General features: G+C 43.6%; 1 protein-coding gene across 1 annotated transcript in view; it reads left to right on the top strand.

Annotated features, from left to right (window-relative positions):
• Positions 1–22,297, top strand: part of LOC128598200 (uncharacterized) — a 28,070-nt gene extending 5,773 nt beyond the window's left edge. The window contains exon 3 of the mRNA XM_053608547.1: positions 20,665–22,297. Within this exon, the coding sequence (XP_053464522.1) occupies positions 20,665–21,133 (469 nt within the window). The 3' untranslated portion in view covers positions 21,134–22,297. The remainder of the gene's footprint in view (positions 1–20,664) is intronic.
• The last annotated feature ends 601 nt before the right edge of the window (positions 22,298–22,898 follow it).

Raw genomic sequence — 22,898 nt, 5'->3', positions numbered from 1 at the left:
GTTCCAGACATCTACCTCTCTGTTTTTGTGCCAGTACCATGCTGTTTTGATCACTATCAATTTATAGTATAGTCTGAGGTCTGTTGGCATAATTCCTCCTGCTTTGTTTTTATTTCTGAGTAATGTCTTGGCTATTCGAGGTTTTTCTGATTCCATATAAAATGAAGTATTATTTTTTCAAGATCTTTAAAGTTTGACAGTGGAGCTTTAATAGAGATTGCATTAAAATCGTATATTGCTTTGGGTAGTATGGACATTTTAACAATGTTGATTCTTCCCAGCCATGAGCATGGTATGTTTTTCCATTTGTTAACGTTCTCAGCTATTTCTTTTCTTAGAGTTTCATAGTTCTCTTTATAGAGATCGTTCATGTCCTTTGTTGGATAAACTCCCAAATATTTCATCTTTTTGGCAGTACTGTGAATGGAATAGAGTCCTTAACTGTTTTTTCAGCTTGACTATTGTTGGTATATATAAAACTACCGATATACGAATGTTGATTTTGTAACCTGAGATGCTGCTGTATTCCTTGATCACTTACAAGAGTTTTGTAGTAGAATCCCTGGTGTTTTCCAGATATACAATCATATCTGTGAAGAGTGAAAGTTTGATCTCTTCTGACCCTACACGGATACCCTTGATCACCTTTTCTTCTCTAATTGCAATGGCTAAAACTTCCATTACAATGTTAAAGAGCAGTGGAGATAATGGGCAGCCTTGTCTGGTTCCTGATCTGAGTGGAAATGATTTCAATTTAGCTCCATTCAATACGATATTGGCTGTCGGTTTTCTGTAGATGGCCTCTATTAGTTTAGGAAATGTCCCTTCTGTACCAATTTTCTTAAGTGTTCTGATCATGAAGGTATTATCAAAAGCTTTTCTGCATCAATTGAGAGAATCATATGGTCTTTGTTTTTTAATTTGTTTATGTGCTGAATTATACTTATAGATTTACATATATTAAACCAGCCTTGATACCCTGGGATAAAACCAACTTGGTCATGATATATAATTTGTTTGATGTGTTGCTGGATTCTGTTTGTTAGGATCTTGTTGAATATTTTTGCATCTATATCCATTAGTGATATTGGTCTATCATTTTCTTTTCTTGTTGGGTCTTTTCCTGGTTTGGGGATCAGGGTGATGTTTGCTTCATAGAATGTGTTAGGTAGTCTTCCTTCTTTTTCTACATTTTGGAACAGGCTGAGTAATATAGGTACTAGTTCCTCTTTAAAGGTTTGGTAGAATTCTGACGTGAAGCCATCTGGTCCCGGGCTTTTCTTTTTAGGGAGATTTAGTATGGTTGGTTGCTATTTCAGAACTTGATATTGGCCTGTTCAAAATTTCCACTTCATTCTTTCTAAGTCTTGGAAGGTGACGTGCTTCTAATTATTGGTCAATTTCCATCAGATTTTTATATTTCTGAGAATAAAGTTTCTTGTAATATTCATAAAGGATTTTTTAATTTCTGAGGAGTCTGTTGTTATTTCGTCTTTGTCGTTTCTGATTGATGGAAAATTAGAGATTTTACTCTTTTTTTTCCTGGTTTGGCTAGCCAAAGGTTTATCTATTTTATTGACCTTTTCAAAAAACCAACTTTTTGATTTATTGATCTGTTGTATAATTCTTTTGTTTTCAATTTCATTTAATTCTGCTCTAATTTTGGTTATTTCTTTTCTTCTACTGGGTTTGGGGTTGGAATGTTCTTCCTTTTCCAGTTGCTTGAGATGTCCCATTAAGTTGTTAACTTCCTCTCTTTCTGTTCTCTTGAGGAAGGCTTGCAGTGCTATAAATTTCCCTCTTAGGACTGTCTTTGCGGTATCCCAGAGGTTCTGATAATTTGTGTCTTCATTGTCGTTTTCTTCCAAAAATTTGGCAATTTCCTTCTTGATTTCATCTCTCACCCAACTGTCATTCAGAATAAGGTTATTTAACTTTGATGTTTTTGTATGAGTATGCAGGTTCCTGTTGTTACTGAGTTCAACTTTTATTCCATGGTAGTCCACGAGGATGCAAAGAATAATTTCTATTCATTTAAATTTACTGAGGTTAGACTTGTGACCTAAGATGTGATCGATTTTGGAGAATGTCTGTGGGCTGAATAGAAGTATGTGTATTTAGTTTTGTTTGGATGAAATGTTCTGCAGATGTCTGCTAAATCCAAATTTTGGATGGTTAGGTTTAAATCTAAAATTTCTTTGCTCAGCTTCTTATTGGAGGATCTATCCAACACTGCCAGAGAAGTGTTTGAAATCTCTGACTATTATGGAGCTGGAGGAAATCAAGTTGCTCATGTTTGTTAGACTTTCTCTTAAAAATTGAGGCACATTCTGGTTGGGTGCATGAATATTCATAATTGAAATCTCATCATATTGAGTATTACCCTTAACAAATATGAAGTGACCATTCTTAACCTTCCTTACTTTTGTTGGTGTAAAGCCTATTGTGTCTGCAAATAGAGTTGAAATGCCTGCTTTTTTCTGATTACCATTTGCCTGAAATCCTTTCACCCTGAGTCTATATTTGTCTTTTAAGGTAAGATGTGACTCTTGTATGCAGCAAATATCTGGCCTAAGTTTTTGTATCCAGTCAGCTAACCTGTGCCTCTTTAGAGGACAGTTTAAGCTGTTAACATTAATGGAGAATATTGATAAGTCTGGTAAAATTTTGGGTATCGAGTTTTTCGAAAGTCCAGTGGACGTTTTTAATCCTTTCACCACTGTGGAAGTTGGAGTTTGATCAAAAGTTTCTGAGTGAGTTTATTTTTGTGGTAGAGGATTGGGCTGGTCATTATGGAGGATAGGTCTGAGAGAATCCTGAAGAGCTGGTTTGGTTATGGCAAATTTCTTCAACATATGAATTTCATTAAAGTATTTAATTTCTCCATCATAAATGAAACTCAGTTTAGCTGGATACAGGATCTGGGGTTGAAAGTTATTTTGTTTTAGGAGATCAAAAGTCGATGACCATCCTCTTCTGGCTTGAAAAGTTTCAGCAGAGAGATCTGCAGTCATTCTAATATTCTTCCCTTTGTAGGTAATAGATTACTTTTTTGGCTGCTTTCAGAATTTTCTCTTTCATATTAGCACTAGTGAAGTTAATTATGATATGCCTGGGGATGTCTTATTTGGATTGAGTCATGCTGGGGTTCTGAAACTGTCTGCTATCTGAATTTCAGAATCTCTAGGCATGTCTGGAAAATTGTCTTTCATAATTTCATGGAGAAAGGCCTCTGTGTCTTGCAAGCCCACTTCATCACTTTCAGGGATTCCAATGAGGCAGATATTAGCCTTCTTCGAATATCCCAGAGCTCTCTGAGAGAATGATCTGTTTTTGCCTTCCATTTCTCTTCCTTTTGAGAGTTTGGGAGCATTCAAAAGCTTTGTGTTCAATGTCAGAAATCCTTTCTTCTGCTTGCTCCACTCTGTTACTGAGGGATTCTACTGTATTTTTCAGATCTTTGAGGGCTGCAAATTCTTGCTTCAATGTGTCAAAATCTTTGATGATTTTGTCTTTAAATTTGTTGAATTCTTGAGAGAACTTTTGAATTGCTTCTTGAATTTCTAATTCCACCTTTTCCTCCATTCTATTAATCTTGTTTGCAATCCAAATTCTGAATTCAATTTCTGACATCTCGGCCATCTGTTTATGAATGGGATCTTCAGTTACTAATGCCATATCTTTTCTTGTGGGGGGTTGATCTACTCTGGTTATTCATGTCACCAGAGTTTTTCTGCTGATTCTCCCCCATGATTATTTTACACTGTTTGACTAGATGAGTAGATAAAGAAAAGTTGGGTTCAGGGCTCCAGGAGTAGTGATTAACCAGCCCTTTGCCCAAAAGCTGGGACTGGTGTCTGAACCTTTTCCCCTGGAGCTTTGCCAAGGACATGTGCAGTACTATGGCCTGAGAAACTAGGGACCTGCTTGGGGTGGTGGGGCTACGTGGCTCTTTCTTGTTCTCAGCTGGTCTCTGTCTGATCCTAGTTAATCATTCACTCTGTGTCGAAGTCTCAGCTGTGAAGAAATACCAGCAATTATGTCACCATGTCCCCCACAGGCAACAATTGTAAAAGGAAAATCAAGTCTTCCTATGACCACACATCCAGGGTGCCTCTTGGATAGTCCTCAGGCGATTGGCCCAGTTCAAGAGGTCCAAATCAATTGTCTCAGTTAGCACCTGTCTCAGGTGGGAGAATTTAAAAGGTCTCTGGCAACTAGATCGCAGGGGCCTGCTGACAACTCAAATATGACTTGGTCCGGTGCTCTGTGAGGTCAGGAGGATGCACCCAGCAAATAGTGTAGTCTGGGAAGGTTGTACCTCCCTCACACCCAGTCACTGTTAACCCCACAGGGCTGTGCCAGTTGCCTCCAATGAGCAGATTCTCCAGGGGTTTGCACCTGCCTGAATCAGAGGGCGATCTATGTTTCCTCAGTCAGGCTGCTGCTCTCTGCCACTATCTGGCAGGGGGAGGTGAGGCCTGAGAACCTCTGCTGTTTAATGGAGGTGTTTAAAGTTCACTGAGTTCCAGCCCTGCCCCTGATTGATGTTACTGACAGAACAGAACAACTTCGCAGAATTTGTTTCTGTCCTGGCTATTTTCCCCTGCAGAAGAGAGGCTGTTAGAGTTCATAGAACCTGCACCTCAGGCCCTGTCTGTGCTGCTGCCTGGTCTCACTGCTGTTTGTATTCCAGGGGCACATGGTTAGCTGTCAGTTCACCAGCCACTGCCTGCCCTCTTTTGTCTGGGCTAATGATCCCTGAAGGCCAGGTGCATCCCAGGCTCAGTAAAGGATCCTCTGGGTCAGCCTCTCCCTGGGAATCTGCCAGCTCTGCACGTGCATTTTCTAGTCCCCACGCTCCACCCAGGCCGGTACTGCCTCAGGCAAACCCTTTAATCACGGGGCCTGCGTTTTCGTCCTAGATCTGTTCCGCCAGTGGCTGCCACCAGAGAAGATGCCCGGCCTCCTCTGGTTGCCCAGAAGGACAGGGGATGTGACTCTGGAATATCCAAGGGTGAGCCCTATTGTTGCCAAAAATGGCTGCTGCTCTGGACCTCAGGGCACCGCCGCTCTTGCGTGGTTCCCTCTCAGCCGACTGTCCTCTCCTCACCTCCATGCCACAGAATCAACACTCACCAGCAGCAGTCTATGCCCTGTCCACACCTCTTGAGAAAATACCCAAGAATTTGGACTCCTGGGGGACAGGCTTCCAGACCTCAGAGTGAGAATGGAGGGGAGTGCTAGGAGCTCAGAATTGAAGGTAGAGAATATATAAAGTTTTATGCCTAGGAGGAGAGCGCCATGGCACCCTAGTAGAGGAAGTAGGTCTAGTTTTTAGAGGATCTCTCCTGTGGGATATAATGGGAGGACTTTTGAACTCTGCTTATTTGTTTATAGAGTACTCCGAGCCATTCTCATGGGGGAGGGGACTCCCATCTGCTTGGTGATGAATTTTTTACCTCTTGTTTGTATCCTTGGAGTTGCAGCTTGCCTCAGCAGGGTTGATGTGCGTTCTTCAACCTTCGCTCTTGGCGCAGCTCTGATCTGCCAGGTTACTTGCTAAATTTCTGTCCTTTAACTCTTCTTCTGGATGGGAGCCTCTGTGGGAAACTGGCATCAGTCAGCCATCTTGCCTTTGTCCAGAAGTTGGGTTTTGTTCAAAAATTTCTGAGTGAGTTTATTTTGGTGGTAGGGAATTGTGCTGGTCATTGTGCAGGGTGGGTCTGAGAATATACTGGAGAACTGGTTTAGTTGTGGCAAATTTCTTTAACATGTGTATGTCACTAAAGTATTTGATTTCACCATCACAAGTGAAACTCAGTGTAGCAGGATATAGGATCCTGGGCTGAAATTTGCTTTGTTTTAGGAGATTGTAGGTCAATGACCATCCTCTTCTGGCTTGAAAAGTTTCACCTGAGACATTTGCAGTTATTTCAATACTCTTCCCCGTGTAGGTTACGATTGTCTTATATCTGGCTGCTTGCAGAATTTTCTCCTTTATATTAACTTTGGCAAAGTTAATTACATTGTGTCTAGGTGATGCTTTATTGTATTGAGTTGTGCTGGGGTTCTGAAACTGTTTGCTATCTGAATTTCTGTAACTCTTGCCATGCCTAGGAAATTCTCCTCAATTATATCTTATAGTAGAGCATCAGTGTCTTTTGGACCATTCTCTTCTCCTTCAGGAATTCCTATAAAGCGAATATTTGCTCTTTTGGAGTGGTCCCACAACTGTCTCAGAAAATGATCCATTTTTGCTCTCCACTTTTCTTCCTCTTTGTGCATTTGGGAGCATTCTAAAGCTTTGTCTTCAGTGTCAGTGATCCTTTCTTTAGCCTGATCCATTCTGTTACTGAGGGATTCTACTGTATTTCTCAGATCTTTGAAGGCTGCAAATTCTTGCCTGAATGTGTCAAAATCTTCAGTGATTTTGTCTTTGAATTCATTGAATTCTTAAGACATCTTTTGAATTATTCCTTGAATTTCTAATTCCAAAGTTACTTCCATTCGATTTTAATTTGTGTTGTTACTGTTTTTTTTCTTGATTAACTAGTTATGAGTTTACCTATTTTGTTGTTTTTAAAGGACTAGGATTTAGCTTTGTAATTTTTTTCCTAATGTTTGTTTTCTATTTTGTTGATTTGGGTTCTTTCCTTCCACTGAGGGATTACTTTGCTCTCCTCTCTTTAGCTTCTTGAGGTGGAATCTGGAATCTTTGGTTGTTGATCTTTAAAGATTCTTCTTTACTAAGGTAAGCATTTGAAAGTGTAAGTCTCCCTACCAGCATTGCCTTACTTGGACTGCACACATTTTTTTTTTTTTCTTTGAGAGAGTTTCTCACTATGTTGCTCTTGGTAGAATGCTGTGGCATCACAGCTCACAGCAACCTCAAACTCTTGGGCTCAAATGATTCTCTTGCCTCAGCCTCCCAAGTAGTTGGGACTACAGGCACCCTCCACGATGCCCAGTTATTTTTTGTTGTTGTTGTAGTTGTGATCATTGCTGTTTGGCAGACCTAGGCAGGGTTTGAACCCTCTAGTCCTCCACTGCATGTGGCTGGTGTCCTTTGACCTTCTAGGAGACCCTGACAGCTACACCCCAGCCAACCCCCTAAATACCCCACCACATGTCAAGCTGCTGAGCTACAGGCATGGAGCCGGATCCTACACATTTTAATGTGTTGTATTTTCACTATCTGTCAATTTGAAATATTTTAAAAATTCTTTGTGATTTATTTTTTGAAACATGCTTATTTAGAAGTATACAGGTTAATTTCCAAATATTGGGGGCTTTCCTAAATACGTTAATGGTTTCTAATTTAATTCTGTGTAGGTCAGAGAACCTACTTTGTGTGATTTCAGATCTTTTTAAATTCCTGACTGTTGTATTATGGCCCAGCATATAGTTTGTCTTGGGGAATTTTCTGTATGTACTTAAAAAAAATGTGTAGTGATACATAAATAGCAGTTAGGTTAAGGTAGGTGATGATGGTATTCACCTTTGTGTGTCTAGCTGGTTATTTCTAATTGGCCAATAAGTTGCCAAGAGAGAAGTGTTAAATATTTTACTTTGTGGAATTGTCTCTTCCTCCAATAAGCTAAGCAAACAAAAGGATTTATTCCACCTGATAAAAGGCATCTGTGGAAAAACCTAGGGGTGACACAGTATTTGCTGTTGAAATATTTAGTACTTTCTCCCCAGGATTAGGATCAAGATAAAGAAGTAAGTTTTCTCTCTCTTTCTTCATTTCTAGGAAAGATCATACTGAGGACCTAGCGATGGCAGTAAAATAAGAAAAAGATGTAAAAGGCACAAATATTGCTGGGAAAAAGTAAAACTGTCTCTATTTGAACAGGACCTGATTGTTTACATAGAGAACCTCAAGGAATCTACAAATCTACTAGCATAAGTTACAGGATAAAAATTCAATTGCATATGTATATACTAGGAGCAAAAAATAGGAAGATGAAAATTTTTAAAATTCCATTTATAACAGCACCAAATAAAATATTTTACAAAATACTTAATAGAAGATTCTGTGATGTTCTTCACAGATAACTATAGAATAATAAGAGGGACATTTAAAAAGGTCTGAACACATGAAGAGACATTGTTCCAAATCACAATTGGATTAGAAGACTCAGTAGTACTAAGATCTTCATTCTCCCCAACTTGATCTATAGATTTAAGGGAATTTCAATCAAAATTCCAGCAAGGTTTTGTATAGAAATTGAGAAGTCAGCTTTTTTCATGTGGATTAATTTGAGTTCTCTATAGATCCTAGTTATCAAGCTTTTGTCTGATTGAAAATATGCAAATATCCTTTCCCATTGTGTAGGTTGTCTCTTTGCTTTGGTTATTGTCTCCTTAGCTGTACAGAAGCTTTTCAGTTTAATGAAGTCCCATTTCTTTATTTTTGTTGTTGTTGCATTTGCGATGGCAGTCTTCTTCATGAAGTCTTTCCCCAGGCCAATATCTTCCAGTGTTTTTTCTGTGCTTTCTTTGAGGATTTTTATTGTTTCATGCCTTAAATTTAAGTCCTTTATCCATCTTGAATCAATTTTTGTAAGTGGGGAAAGATATGGGTCCAGTTTCAGTCTTTTACATGTGGATATCCAGTTCTCCCAGCACCATTTATTGAATAGGGAGTCTTTCCCCCAAGGTCTGTTCTTGTTTAGTTTATCAAAGATTAGGTGGTCGTAAGATGTTAGTTGCATTTCCTGGTTTTCTATTCGATTCCAAGTGTCTATGTCTCTATTTTTGTGCCAGTACCATGCTGGCTTGACCACTATGGCTTGTGGTACAGACCAAAATCTGGTATGGCAATGCCCCAGCTTTATTTTTATTACTAAGAACTGCCTTAGCTATACGGGTTTTTTTCTGGTTCGATATAAAACGCAGAATCATTTTTTCCAAATCTTGAAATTACGATGCTGGTATTTTAATAGGAATGAAATTGAATAGGTAGATTGCTTTGGGAAGTATAGACATTTTAACAATGTTGATTCTTCCCATCCATGAGCATGGTATGTTCTTCCGTTTGTTAATATCCTCTGCTATTTCCTTTCTGAGGATTTCATAATTTTCTTTATAGAGGTCCTTCACCTCCTTTGTTAGGTATATTCCGAGGTACTTCATTTTTCTTTGAAACTATGGTGAAGGGAGTTGTGTCCTTAATTAGCTTCTCATCTTGACTGTTATTGTCATATACAAAGGCTACTGACTTGTGGACATTAATTTTATATCCTGAAACATTACTGTATTTTTTGATGACTTCTAGGAGTCTTGTGGTTGAGTCGTTGGGATTCTCTAAGTGTAAGATCATGTTGTCAGCAAAGAGTGAGAGTTTGACCTCCTCTGCTCCCATTTGGATTCACTTTATTTCCTTGTCTTGCCTAATTGTATTGGCTAGAACTTCCAGCACCATGTTGAATAGTAAAGGTGACAGAGGACAACCTGGTCTTGTTCCAGTTCTAAGAGGAAAAGCTTTCAGTTTTACTCCATTCAGTAAAATATTAGCTGTGGGTTTGTCATAGATAGCTTCAATCAGTTTGAGAAATGTGCCACTTATGCCTATACTCTTCAGTGTTCTAATTAGAAAAGGATGCTGGATTTTAATGAATGCTTTTTCTGCATCCAATGAGAGGATCATATGATCTTTATGTTTGCCTCTGTTAACACGGCAGATAATGTTTATGGACTTGCGTATGTTAAACAAGCCTTGAATCCCTGGGATGAAACCTACTTGATCATGATGAATGACTTTTTTGATGATAAGCTGTAATCTATTGGCTAGGATTTTGTTGAGAATTTTTGCATCTATATTCATGAGTGAGATTGGCCTGAAATTCTCCTTTTTGTTTGGGTCTTTTCCTGGTTTTGGTATCAGGGTGATGTTTGCTTCATAGAACGTGTTGGGGAGGATTCCTTTCTCCTCAATTTTTTGGAATAATTTCTGCAGTACAGGAATAAGCTCTTCCTTGAAGGTTTGATAGAATTCTGGTGTGAAGCCATCTGGACCAGGGCATTTTTTGGTTGGAAGCTTTTTTATTGTTTCTTTAATCTCGGTGCTAGAAATTGGTTTGTTCAGGAGCTCTATTTCTTTCTGGCTAAGTCTAGGGAGAGGATGTGATTCCTAATATTGATCCATTTCCTTCACATTGTTAAATTTCTGGGGATAGAGTTTCTGGTAGTATTCAGAGATGATCTCTTGTATCTCTGTGGGATCATTTGTTATTTTCCCTTTATCATTTCTGATTGAGGTTACTAGAGATTTTACTTTTCTATTTCTAGTTAGTCTGGCCAATGGTTTATCTGTTTTATTTACTTTTTTAAAAAACCAACTCCTTGTTTCATTAATTTTCTGAATGATTCTTTTGTTTTCAATTTCATTGATCTCTGATTTGATTTTGGATATTTCTTTTCTTCTACTGACATTAAGCTTAGATTGTTCTTCTTTTTCCAACTCCATAAGATGGCTTGTGAGTCTGTTGATGCACTCTCTTTCTGTTTTTTGAATGTAGGCATCTAAAGCGATAAATTTTCCTCTCAAAACTGCTTTTGCAGTATCCCACAGGTTTTGGTAGCTTGTGTCTTCATTGTTGTTATGCTCAAGGAAGTTAATAATTTCCTGTTTTATTTCTTCCTGCACCCATCTATTATTCAACAGGAGATTGTTTAATTTCCATGTCTTTGTGTGGGGTCGAATGTTTTTGTTGGAGTTGAGTTCCACCCTTAGTGCCTTATGGTCTGAGAAGATACAAGGTAAGATTTCAATTCTTTTGATTCTGTTGATTTTTTTTTTTGTGTCCCAGGATATGATCAATTTTGGAGAATGTTCCATGGGGTGATGAGAAGAATGTGTATTCTTTATCTTTGGGGTCGAGTGTTCTATATGCGTCTATCAAGCACAGTTGTTCTAGGGTCTCATTTAAATCTCTTATATTTTTGTTTAATTTCTGTTTAGAGGATCTGTCCAGCTCTGTAAGAGGAGTGTTAAAGTCCCCTGTTATTATGGCATTATCAGATATCATATTGCTCAGACTGAGTAAGGTCTGTTTCAAGAACCTGGGAGCATTTAAATTGGGTGCATAAATATTTAGAATTGAAATGTTTTCATGTTGTATTTTTCCCTTGACCAATATAAAGTGACCATGTTTGTCTTTTTTGACTTTAGTTGCTTTAAATCCACATGTATCTGAAAATAAGATCGCAACTCCTCTTTTCTTCTGAATTCCATTTGCCTGAAAAATTGTCTTCCAACCCTTGACTCAGAGCTTTAATTTGTCTTTTGAAGCCAGGTGTGTTTCTTGCAGACAGCAAATGGATGGCTTGTGTTTTTTAATCCAGTCAGCCAATCTATGTCTCTTCAGTGGGGAATTCAAGCCATTAACATTTATTGAGATAATTGATAAGTGTGGTAGTATTCTATTCATCTTATTTTGTGAGAGTCCATTGCTTAGTTTTATCTTTTGCATCAGTGTGGAGGTTGGTTCTGTCCTTTAATTTCTGAGTTCTTACTTTGCTGCTGATCCATTGTGATGGTCAGGGTGTAAAACAGGTTGAAGTATTTCCTGTAGAGCTGGTCTTGTTGTGGCGATTTTCCTTAATGTTTGTATATCCATAAATGATTTGATTTCTCCATCAATTTTAAAGCTTAGCTTAGCAGGGTATAGAATTCTGGGCTGGAAATTGTTCTGTTGAAGTAGATTAAAAGTAGCTAATCATTGTCTTCTTGCTTAGAAAGTTTCATTAGAGAAGTCTGCAGTCACTCTGATGGATTTGCCCCCCTGTAGGTCAACTGGCGCTTACTCCTGGCAGCTTGCAGAATCTTTTCTTTTGTCTTGACTTTGGACAGGTTCATCACAATGTATCTTGGAGAAGCTCAGTTAGAGTTGAGGCAACCTGGGGTCCGATATCCCTCTGAAAGCAGTGTGTCAGAATCTTTGGTGATATTTGGGAAATTTTCTTTTATAATATTCTCTAGTATGGCTTCCATTCCTGTGGGGCATTCTTCTTCCCCTTCTTGGATTGCTATAACTCGTATGTTGGAACGCTTCATAAAGTCCCATAATTCTGACAGTGAACGTTCTGCTTTCTCTCTCTTCTTTTCTGCCTCTTTTACTATCTGAGTTATCTCAAGAACTTTGTCCTCTACCTCTGAAATTCTTTCTTCTGCATGGTCTAACCTGTTGCTGATACTTTCCATTGCATCTTTAAGTTCCCTAATTCACAGCTACAGTTCCTTCAGCTCCGCTATATCCTTTCTATATTCTTCATATCGTTCGTCTCTTATTTGATTCTGTTTTTGGATTTCCTTTTGGTTATTCTCCACTTTATTAGCAGTTTCCTTCATTGTTTCCATCATTTCCTTCATTGTTTTCATCATGTGTATTCTAAATTCCCTTTCTGTCATTCATAACATTTCTTTATAGGTAGAATCCTCTGAAGTAGCAACCTCATGGTCCCTTGGAGGTGTTTCTGTGGACTGGTTCTTCATGTTGCCTGGAGTTTTCTGCTGATTCTTCCTCATGAGTGATTTCTTTTATCTGTTTCTTTGCCCTAATTTTCCTTTCACTTCCTCTTGCTCTTTAAGTTCCCGTGCCTGTGGACTAAGTTTTTGATGAGTCCTTTTGGTAAAGGACCAGAAGGATGAGAAGGTTGAAGAGCAAGAAGGGATAAAAGAAAGAAAAAGAAAGAATGAATGAAAAGAAAATAGAGAAAGGATAGGGTGTGGGTAAAAAGGAATATTGACAAAAAGAAGAGAGGCACAGAAAGCAGGAGACAGAGCAATATAGGTGTACAGTAGGGTACTTCGATACAATCTTAAAAAAGCCCCAACCTCTGAGGGTGCCCAGTTGGGTAGTTCCCTTGAGGTCAGCAGCTCTTTGCTAACCTGATCGGACACAGTACCCTACCTACACCAAGTAGAGAGGAAAGACAAAAATGCTATAAATCAAAGCAAAACAAGCAAACAGAAAACTTTATGGGATAAAATTGTTTGAAAAACCAAATAATAGGGGTAGAAACACTAGCAAAAATGAAGTTCTAATTGAAAAAAGCAGCAATGGGAAGGAGAAAGAAAAGAAGGGGAAAAAAGGAAAGAAAAAACCTGTACAGAAAATGCTGAAATTAAAAAACAAAACAACAACAACAAAATAAACAAAAAACAAACAAGCAAAAAAACCAAAAACCAATAACAACCCAAAACAAAGCCATATGTATATCTTGTTGAATATTGTCTGGGCAACAGGTGGTCTTCTGGGGTATGAAATGTTAATCACAATGCTGATACGACTGGAGGCCTCTGCTGGTTTCTCAAACTTCTTCTTTTTGTCAGTGTTCCTTTTTACCCACACCCTCTCCTTTCTCCATTTTCTTTTCATGTTTTCTTTCTTTCTTTTTCTTTCTTTTATCCCTTCTTGCTCTTCAACCTTCTCATCCTTCCGGTCCTGTAGCAAAACTCTCTTTAGCCCTCTTAAAAGGTACTTTAAACTTCTAAACTTGGCTAAGCAGAAGCTTTCCCAGGAAAGTTATTGTCGCTGGGATCATTGCTGAAGTGGCTATCCAGTTACCCAGTGTGCCAAAACCGGTCTCACTCTGCCCCTGAGGGTTAAGGCTGTAACTTGGCTCAGTCCCCACCTTTAGGCTGCTCAGCCACTAGGTTACCAGTTCCCACCCGATCCTTTCTCTGCAACCCTGAGGGCGGAGCTTGCTGGGGCATTCTCTCGCAATGGCTCCCTACAGCTCACTGCCAAACACCATTAGCTCCGTCTGGCTCAACGGCTCAGTCTGGGGCCCCAAAGTTCTCTGCACTCCTGGTCAAGCTCTCCCCAAGGCAGTTCAACTGAGTGCCAAGTCCCAAAACACCAAAACGGTTCACAGGTAAGGCTTTTCTGGTTTGCAGTCTCGCTGCTGCTGTACTTACACCTGCAGGTGGGATTAGATGGATCAAACAATCCCATATATCAATGGGCAAGAGACATGAATAGAACCTTCTCTAAAGAAGACAGATGAATGGCTAATAAACATATGAAAAAATGTTCATCATCCCCATCTATTAGAGAAATGGAAATCAAACCCACCTGGAGATACCATCTAACCCCAGCGAGAATGGCTCACATCACAAAATCTCAAAAGTGCAGATGTTGGCATGGATGTGGAGGAAGGGAACACTTTCACACTGCTGGTGGGACTGCAAACTAGTACAACCTTTCTGGAAGGAAGTATGGAGAAACTTCAAAGCACTCAAGCTAGACCTCCCATTTGATCCTTCAATCCCTTCACTGGGCATCTACCCAGAAAGGAAAAGAATCCTTTTATCATAAGGACACTTGTACTAGACTGTTTATTGCAGCTCAAGTTACAATTGCCAAAACGTGGAAATAGCCTAAATGTCCACCAACCCAGGAATGGATTAACAAGCTGTGGTATATGTATACCATGGAATACTACTCAGCTATTAAAAAAAATGGAGACTTGGCAGGCGCCTGTAGTCCCAGCTACTCGGGAGGCTGAGGCAAGAGAATCGCTTAAGCCCAGGAGTTGGAGGTTGCTGTGAGCTGTGTGATGCCACGGCACTCTACCAAGGGCCATAAAGTGAGACTCTGTCTCTACAAAAAAAAAAAAAAAAAAAAAAAAATGGAGACTTTACATCCTTCATATTAACCTGGATGGAAGTGGAGGACATTATTCTTAGTAAGCATCACAAGAATAGAGATACATGAATCCTATGTACTCAATTTTGATATGAGGACAATTAATGATAGTTAAGGTCACGGTGAGGGGAAGGGGAGAGCAGAGAGAGAAAGAAGGTGGGATGGGTGGGGAAAAGAAGAGCAGAGAGAGGGAAGGAGGGAGTTGGGTCGGGCCTTGGTGTGTGCCACACCTTCTGGGGCAAGGCACAATTGCAAGAGGGACTTTACCTAAAAAATGCAATCAGTGTAACCTGGGTTCTTGTACCCTCAATGAATCTCCAATAATAATAAAAAAAAAAAGAAATTGAGAAGTCAATTATAAAATTTACTTGAAAATGCAGAGACCTAGATTAGTCAAAGTAATTTTTTAAAAGTTAGAGGGCTGACATCACCTGATTTCAAGGCTTCATCTAAAAGTCACAGTATTTGAGTGGTGTTGTCCAGTGAGACGACAGGAAGAGATAGCCCCTGGGCATAGCAGAGATGGTCACAGCAGTTAGTGATACCCCCTCTGCTCCTGGAGACCTGAGCGTGCACCCTGGTTGGTGTTATTCACACGATCATATTCCCAGCCAAAGGGATTTTGCAGATTTAATTAAGGTTATTAATCCATTGACCTTAAAAAAATGGGGAGGTTAAAAATGGGTGGGCCTAAGCTAAACAGGGGTCCTTTAAAAGTAGTTTTCTCTGGCTGGTAACAGAAAGGGAAGTTACATTTTACATGAGGTGTTTCTCTGGTGCTGGCTTTGAGATGGAAGGTCTGAGGGGCAAGGTCTGGCAAATGGCCTTTCAGAGCTAAGAGCAACCCGGGTTGACAGCCAGGAAGAAAACAAGGATGTCAGGGGACTGTGAGGTGCCAACAATGTGACTGAGCTTGGAGGTAGATTGTTTCTCTGAGCCTCCAGATAAGAGCCCTGGACTCTGGCCTTTAGGACTTTAAGCAGGTGAAGTCTCTGACCCTCCTAGACTTCTGACCTGCAGAACCTCCAGGTAATCAACTGGATGTTGTTTTAAGCTGTTAAGTTTATTAGGCAGTAATAGAAAGCCAGCACTCAGCTGTGATAGTGCAATCTCAGTAATAAACCATTTGGTCTGTTTCCAATTTTATTGCTGTTTTCTGCAATGATGAGTGTGATTCTATTTTGTTTTTATTTTTTAGTTGTGGACAAGGTCCCCATTTCAAAGCCATTTTGAGACTTCAGATAGATTGTGGCCCGTATTTTGGGGAGAGCTTCTCCATACTCTTGCTGCTCACAGTGGGGTCTACAGACCAGCAGCCTCAGTCTCGCCAGGAGTTTGAAACACTGAATCGTGGCACCCCCTCCCCATCTCTGCATTTTAGTTAGGTCCCTGGTGACCGTTAAAGTTGGAGAGGTTTAAGTTGCCCTGAAGTTGTCCAGTGGGTGCTTATGGATTTTAAAACAAAAGCCTCCCCTCTGTCAGCCAGGTCTAGAGCCTAGCTAGACCTTTGTCCCCATGGTGGGGCTTTTTGTGTTCCAGAGTCTAAATCTCTGTCTAGACACTGAGAACTTTTCGTCCTTCTGAGTTTTCCTCTTGGTTTCTGGACCTTCTCTAGGACCCATGCTCAAATGTGACCAGTGAAAAGAGCCTACCCCTCAAGGTGCCGGGTCTACCCAGCTGAAGTGGGGCCTGCTGCCCCTCCATAGGGGGAGTGAATGTCCCTCTAGTTATATGTGTTTGAGGAGTCCCTGGGAGAGTGGTGTGTGAGCTGCCAGAGCAGCTGCAGCCTGACACTGCCATATTTCTAAGTCAAAAAGAAGCAAGGCCTCTGTGCCTGCCCTTGTGCAGGGCCCCGGGAATGGCGAGGGTGGCTCCTTCGGCCACGTGCTTGGTCAGTGCAGGAGAGTTCAGAGGGCAGTAGGTCAGCGTCCTCGGGCAGTAGGTCAGTGTCCATAGCACAGCTCCTTGGAGAAGTGGGTCAGTGTCCTTGGACAGTGGGTCAGCATCCTCGGGCAGTGGATCAGCATCCTTGGGCACAGCTCCTCGGGGCAGTGGGTCAGCATCCTCAGGCAGTGGGTCAGCTCCCTTGGGCAGTGGGTCAGTGTCCTCAGGCAGTGGGTCAGCTCCCTTGGGCAGTGGGTCAGCGTCCTCAGGCAGTGGGTCAGTGTCCTTGTGCACAGCTCCTTGGGGTGCACCTCTTCACCATCTCTCCTGTCTCTCCTGCCACAGGCACACATCCCCAGGAAATGGACCCACTCTCTCCTCTGGGCTGTCACTTGGGCTGTTTGCTCTACCTGAGAACTCCTTGCATTTTGCTTTCCCTCAAGCCTTTGTCTAATTTTTAGACACCCCCTGAGATGCCAATTCTTCCAGGAAGCTTTCCTTGAATCCTCCTCCCTACTGATGTTCATTTCCACAGTGCTTCAGTTACCTGTTTCAGCATAAACCATTCCAAATTCAGATGCTTTGCTCAGAGTCCTGCAGGCCAGGAATTTAGCTAGGCCTGGCTGGGCACATTTTATTTGGGGTCTTCTATACATCCCCAGTTTGATGTCAGCTGCAGCTTTGGTCATCTGAAGGTTGACTGTGCTGACCATCCACACTGGTACACTGATACCACTGTCCAGTGCTATAGCCGTGGGCTGGGAGCCCAGGTGGCACTTGGCCAGAGCACCCTTGCCTGGTACCTCTGTGCCTGGGCCTTCCTCACAGCATGGACCTGGCTCCGAGAGGGGGCATCCTGAGAGCAAGTGTTCTGAGAAACACCGCACAGTCCTTGAAGCTTTCTGTGGCCTGATCCAGAACTCCCCAGGTCAGTGGGCTGCACTTCTAAGCTAAGTCCTCCTGGACTCCAGAGGAGGGGCCTTTGGCACTTCTCCATGCAGAAGTGGCAGAGAGTGTGTGGTCACATCTTGCTCACCGCACTGTCACCTCTGGGACCATGTCCACCTCCTTCAGAGCTGCCTCTAATCTTAAGTCTCCCCAGCACCAAGCCCCCTGGCCCTATGCACACATATCTGTGGACTGATCAGAGCAGTTGAAACCCAATTCAATAAAAGTAGGTGAAAGGCGGCACCAGAAACATGCGGAAACACCCTGTGTGTGACATGCACCTGTTATGCGTGGAACGGCACGTGCAGTACAGGGAGTCCATTCTTCTTGGTCAGGCACCTGCTGCTGGGCACCCTCATTTCTTGAGCATCTAATGCTGTTCATAGTCTGTGACAGAGTACAGAGTCAGCCAGGACACATGGGCACTGTTGGGTCTCTGTGACGAAAGGGAGGACTTGGAGGTGCTCAAATCTGAAAGGACAGTCCTGACTCTTTCTACCTCTAGCACATCCTCCAAAAGTTGGGGCAGCACGTGCTTCAGGAAGTGGCCAATTGGGTCCCTGTCCACTCAACCCCCCCTGCAGGGACAGACACAGGGCCAGGCAGAGAACACAATGGCAAGTGAGGAAGCGGGGGCGGAGGAGAGGAGCAAGTTACACAGAAAAAAGGCAGAAGGGGGCTCGGGCCACCTGAAGGTAAACTCTGGGAAACTCAGAGGGAAAGGGATTTAAAAAATTGACAAATGGAGCTTCTTCAGAAGCTTTGTGGCCTTGAAGGCATGATTCCCAAAGTCACACTGTCCGCTGAGGAGTTGATTGTGATCTGAGGCCTCTATAGCTGAGATGTCAAATGATCTTTTAGGAAAGTTAACAACTGAGAGAAAAGAGAAAACTTTCTTGGCGTGGGAGTGATGCTGAGTCACAGGTAGCCAAGGGGCTTGGGCACCCGTTATCTTCCTGTTTAGTGAAACACACCTTTTTTTTTTTTTGAAGACAGAGTCTCATTCTGTTGCCCAGACTAGAGTGCAGTGGCATCATTATAGCTCACAGCAACCTCAAACTCCTGGGCGTAAGTGATCCTCCTCCCTCAGCCTCCTGAGTAGTTGGGACCACAAGGCCTGGCTAGTTTTTCTAGTTTTAGTGGAGATGGGATCTGACTTTGCTCAGGTTGGTCTCCAACTCCCGAACTCAGGGGATCCTCCTGTCTCTGCTTCCCAGAGTGCTGGATTACAGGTGTGTGCCCCTGTGCCCTGTGAACTGCTGCAACATTTCTATCATGAAGATTGGTAACTAAAGGCCACTTTTGAGAAAAGTCAGATTCCAGTATTTGAGAAAACAGACCCCCCCCCCAATTCTTTAAAATGCAGTATATTCCTGTAAAACGTGCGTTGTCCTAAATGAGGTGTGGGAGCCATAGATCTTTCCCTGATTGTGCAGAACTATTGTCCTCAAGCTCCTGAGAGCACAGGATTAAATATGCAGGGATTTTTTTTCACCTGCTCTCAGCAATTCAAGCCTGAGGTAACAATTCAACCCGGGTGGGGACACTGTAGCCCCCCACACCCACTGCAGATCTGAATCCTCAACAAGCCTGGAGTCTGAGGGAAATGGCACAGGGATGCAGAACATCGCAGCGTCACCTTTCCTTTTACCCTTCTCACTTACAAAAGGGGTGGGGATGGGGGTGTCATTAGTGTGGGAATAGACCCCATGCCTCTTCAGCCTCTCCCCAGAAGGCCCCCTGAAACCTGAGCTCCCCAAAATGCAGGAAAAAAACAATGAATGAATGTGAACAGCCGCTGGGTGCTCCACTGGAGGCAGAAGGCCAAAGTGGACGCAGAAGCCCAGCACAGCCTCAGTGTCAAAGCAGCCTCGGTCCTTGAGTGGGAAGAGGGTGGTCTCTTTCACCAGGGAGTTGCCCTTGAGCTGCCCTTGGGCTCATGAGGCTGTTTTGCTCCCAGGCACAGATGCAGGTTTGCAGCTCCACCTCCAGCCCCACCTCATGCCCTTGGCCAGTGAGAAGCCAGGGAGAGTATGAAACCCAGACAAAGGCCAGGGTTAGGCTGGAGTTCACCTGAGCGATCAGGCTGGAAGGCACCCCCAGGAAACTGGCCGAGGTGGGGCCCTGCCTGGCTCTTTGCCGGCTATGTCCTGCCTTGCCCCTCACCCTCCCCAGTCTCACCTGGAGCCTCCTTCCTCAGTCACTGACCAGCAGGGGGATGGGGTCTTGCCCTGGGGACAGGCCACCTCTGAAGGGGCATCTCGTTCTGGACACACTGCACCTGGTGTAGCATAGGAGGACCCCCTGGGTGCCCAAGATTCCTGCCACCCGTTTCCCCACGCCTCTTGTCCCAAGCAGGAATTTTAGCTGATGCTGGAAACAGTCAGATATTTTTCTTTTTTTAAAAAAAGAAAACTGCCCAGAAAGGCCCAGTTCTTGAAGTGTGGAAATCGTGTCCTTGGGGGTTGGTGGGCAGGATCAGCTCTACTGTTCTCTGTTGCCAACTTGTTCGGGTCCCACCCTGGCTTGTTCCTCCCATTGGCTGTGTTTTCACTGCACTTCAGGCACTGGGCTGGCTGGTGGGGACCATCCCTGGTCTTGCCTGGGAGGGCAAGCAAGGCCAGCACCCAGGGGAGGAAGTGGGGGGGGGACACTTGCCCTGTCCTGGTGCCATGGATCAGTGGCAGACTGAGGTGCAGTCGTGAGGAATGTGGGCTGGGGGCAGGCACGTAGTGGAAGCACGGGCAGGGGCAGGGGCAGGGGCCATGCCCCTCGGATGGGTGTAGGGAAGGCTGCCTGCCAGGCAGAGAGGACAGACTTAGGGATGGGGGGAGCCTGAGGACAGCTTCTGGTTTGAGCCATTGGATGGAGGACCCATTTTCGAGAACAGGGGGAGGTCGGGCAGGGGTAGGGGCTTCAGTTTAATTTGGGATGGGTCAAATGTGAGATGCTGAGGGACCCTCAGGGAGCCCAGTGCAGAGGACTGGAGAGAGTGATGGTGACACTTCGTAATACAATGATCTCTGCAGCAGGGAGAGCTGGCGGGGTTCAGCAGGACTTGCCTGTGGTTGGGGACCTCAGCCTCTTACGGTAGATCTTTCTTTCTTCTGAGTGTAATTTTCACAAATTTTGCCACAGAGTTACGTTGCTAAATGTTTTCTTTAACTTTCAGACAGCCTCTTCAGCTTCAGCTTATCCTACGCATTGTGTCTGCAGAATATCGCAGGTTTGATGAGCTGGAGGTAACTCTATTGAAATATCGAAAGGGAAAGGTCTGTGAGTTTCGTGCCTCACAGAGGGCCCTGTGCCTCGCTTCGGGCAGGACCCTGGACTTCAGGAAGTGGATGGACTGGAACTTCCGGCTGCAGCTCTTAAACTTGGATGTTGGTTCCTCTGTAAAATGGGACCTGGAAGCCTTCCTTGTGGAGCCACATGGGCCGTGGGCCAGTGTCCCGCATGCACATGTGTCTGTCATTCCTTATCCACTTACGTGTCTTCCTGCAGACAGCACAGAGGAGACACAGTCTCCATTTACTGGGCAACAGGTGAGAGCGTCTGAGAAATATTACTGGATAATAACTCACAAAGATGGTCTCAAGGAGCTGGACTGTTTGAGGGTGACATCAAACTTCACATCTTAGGATATGTGCACAATTTGCCAAACATCCTACAGAAAATATCCTGTGTAACAGCTACACTGCTGTCTCAGCAGACCAGGCAAACCATAGCATGTTCTGGGCCCTTGCAACAAAGTGAGGTCCTTGGAGTAGCAGCCTGGTGTCACCTGCAGCAGCTTTGCATGGCAGACTCCCAGGCCTTCCGTGGCTCCGGGGCAGACATCACCCTGGCTACTGGTCCCATGTGGCTACTGAGTCCTTGCCGCGTGGTTAGTGCCACACAATGAAACCATACTATTGGGGTATGTTAGGTTACATAAAGGATCTCATTAACATTAATTTCACCTGTTTTTTCCAACTTTACAAAGAGCATGGCCACCAAGAAATCATACATTACACATGTTACTTCTGTTTGTTTCCACTGGACAGTGCCGCCGTCAGATGATCATTTCAGAACCCCCAGCTTAGCAAGACCCCTGAGTAATCTTGATGCTAGGTAAAGCCACTGTAGGGCCAGGTGGCAAACTACAGCCTGTGGGCCCCACCCGGCCCCACATGTTTCTGTGAACTGAGTTTCATAGGAGCACATCGTGCCGTTTTGCTCACACAGCGTGTGTGGCTCCTCTGTGCTTCGGGTGGAGCTGAATGGTTACACCGGAGCGCTGTTGGCAGCAAAGCCCCGCGAGCCACCTGCCCCTGTACGGACTAGGTTTCCACATGCCCTCCTCTCGGTGGCGCTGTGTCCTGCCACCTGGTCTCTGCCCCCACGTGCCCGTTTATGTCCCTGGCACGGGTGCCCATGGTGCAAAGTGCCATTGGAGGGCCACCTCTTTCCTGGAAGTCACAGAGAAGGCCAAGGATCCTTTGGCCACGTGATGGAAGAGATTAAAAGATGATTTAAGATCAAAATTCCCCGGCCACACTGGAAAGGCCCTTTGAGGTCACCTGGTGCTCTCTTGCTTGGTGATAGGTAAAACAAGGCCCCAGGAGGAAGTGGGGGATTGTGGTGGCAGCAGCCGAAGGAGCAGGTGGGAACCTGGCCTCTGGGTGTCACCTCTGGTTGTTTTTGTTTTCTCAGATCATGGTGTGGGTCGGACAGACCCTGTAGGGCACAGCGGATGGGAGGACACAGAAGTGTGGTGTGCAGACAAGGCAGAGCTTTGTCCCTTATGCTGACACCATGTCTTTTTTTTGTGTGTGGTTTTTGGCCAGGATTGGGTTTGAACCTGCCACCTCCGGCATATGGGACCGGCGCCGCCCCTGACACCATGTCTTTATGTTTGAGTCCCAATATGAGATTTACTGTGCAGTTTGCAAATAATATTATAAAGAAGACATTCAATTTTTATGGTAATCAGTGGGAGGCACAGATTGTAAAAGTCAAGAGAAGACTGGACAGAAACACTGTTCAATTTCCCCACCACACAAAGTGTGGTCCCCAGACTGGCTGCATCAGCCCTGCCAGGGGCTGGTAAGAAAGTCAGAGTCTCAGTGTGCCCCAGGCTGGCCGGGTCAGGCTTCACGTGTCAGCATGATGCCAAGTGCGTCACAGGCACAGGATACTGATGACCCAGTAACTCTTCAGTTGTTTTTAAGTTTAGGTGCATCCTGAAATCCTCCACAAGGTTTCAGAGCTTCGGACGTAACCATCAGGGTTGCTGCTGGGCGTGGAGGCTGCCAAGGAACCTGGGGGGTTGTGTTCCGGGGCCCAAGTGGGGCCACTAGGCACCCGAGTCATGCTGCTAAAGCCCACTGCTTGGACCCTTTGCCCAGGATGCTGGGGGATCTC

The sequence above is a fragment of the Nycticebus coucang genome, chromosome 2 (assembly GCF_027406575.1).
Source record: "Nycticebus coucang isolate mNycCou1 chromosome 2, mNycCou1.pri, whole genome shotgun sequence".
In the NCBI taxonomy this organism is placed as follows: Eukaryota; Metazoa; Chordata; class Mammalia; order Primates; family Lorisidae; genus Nycticebus; species Nycticebus coucang.
This window is presented reverse-complemented; position numbering and strand designations above follow the sequence as displayed.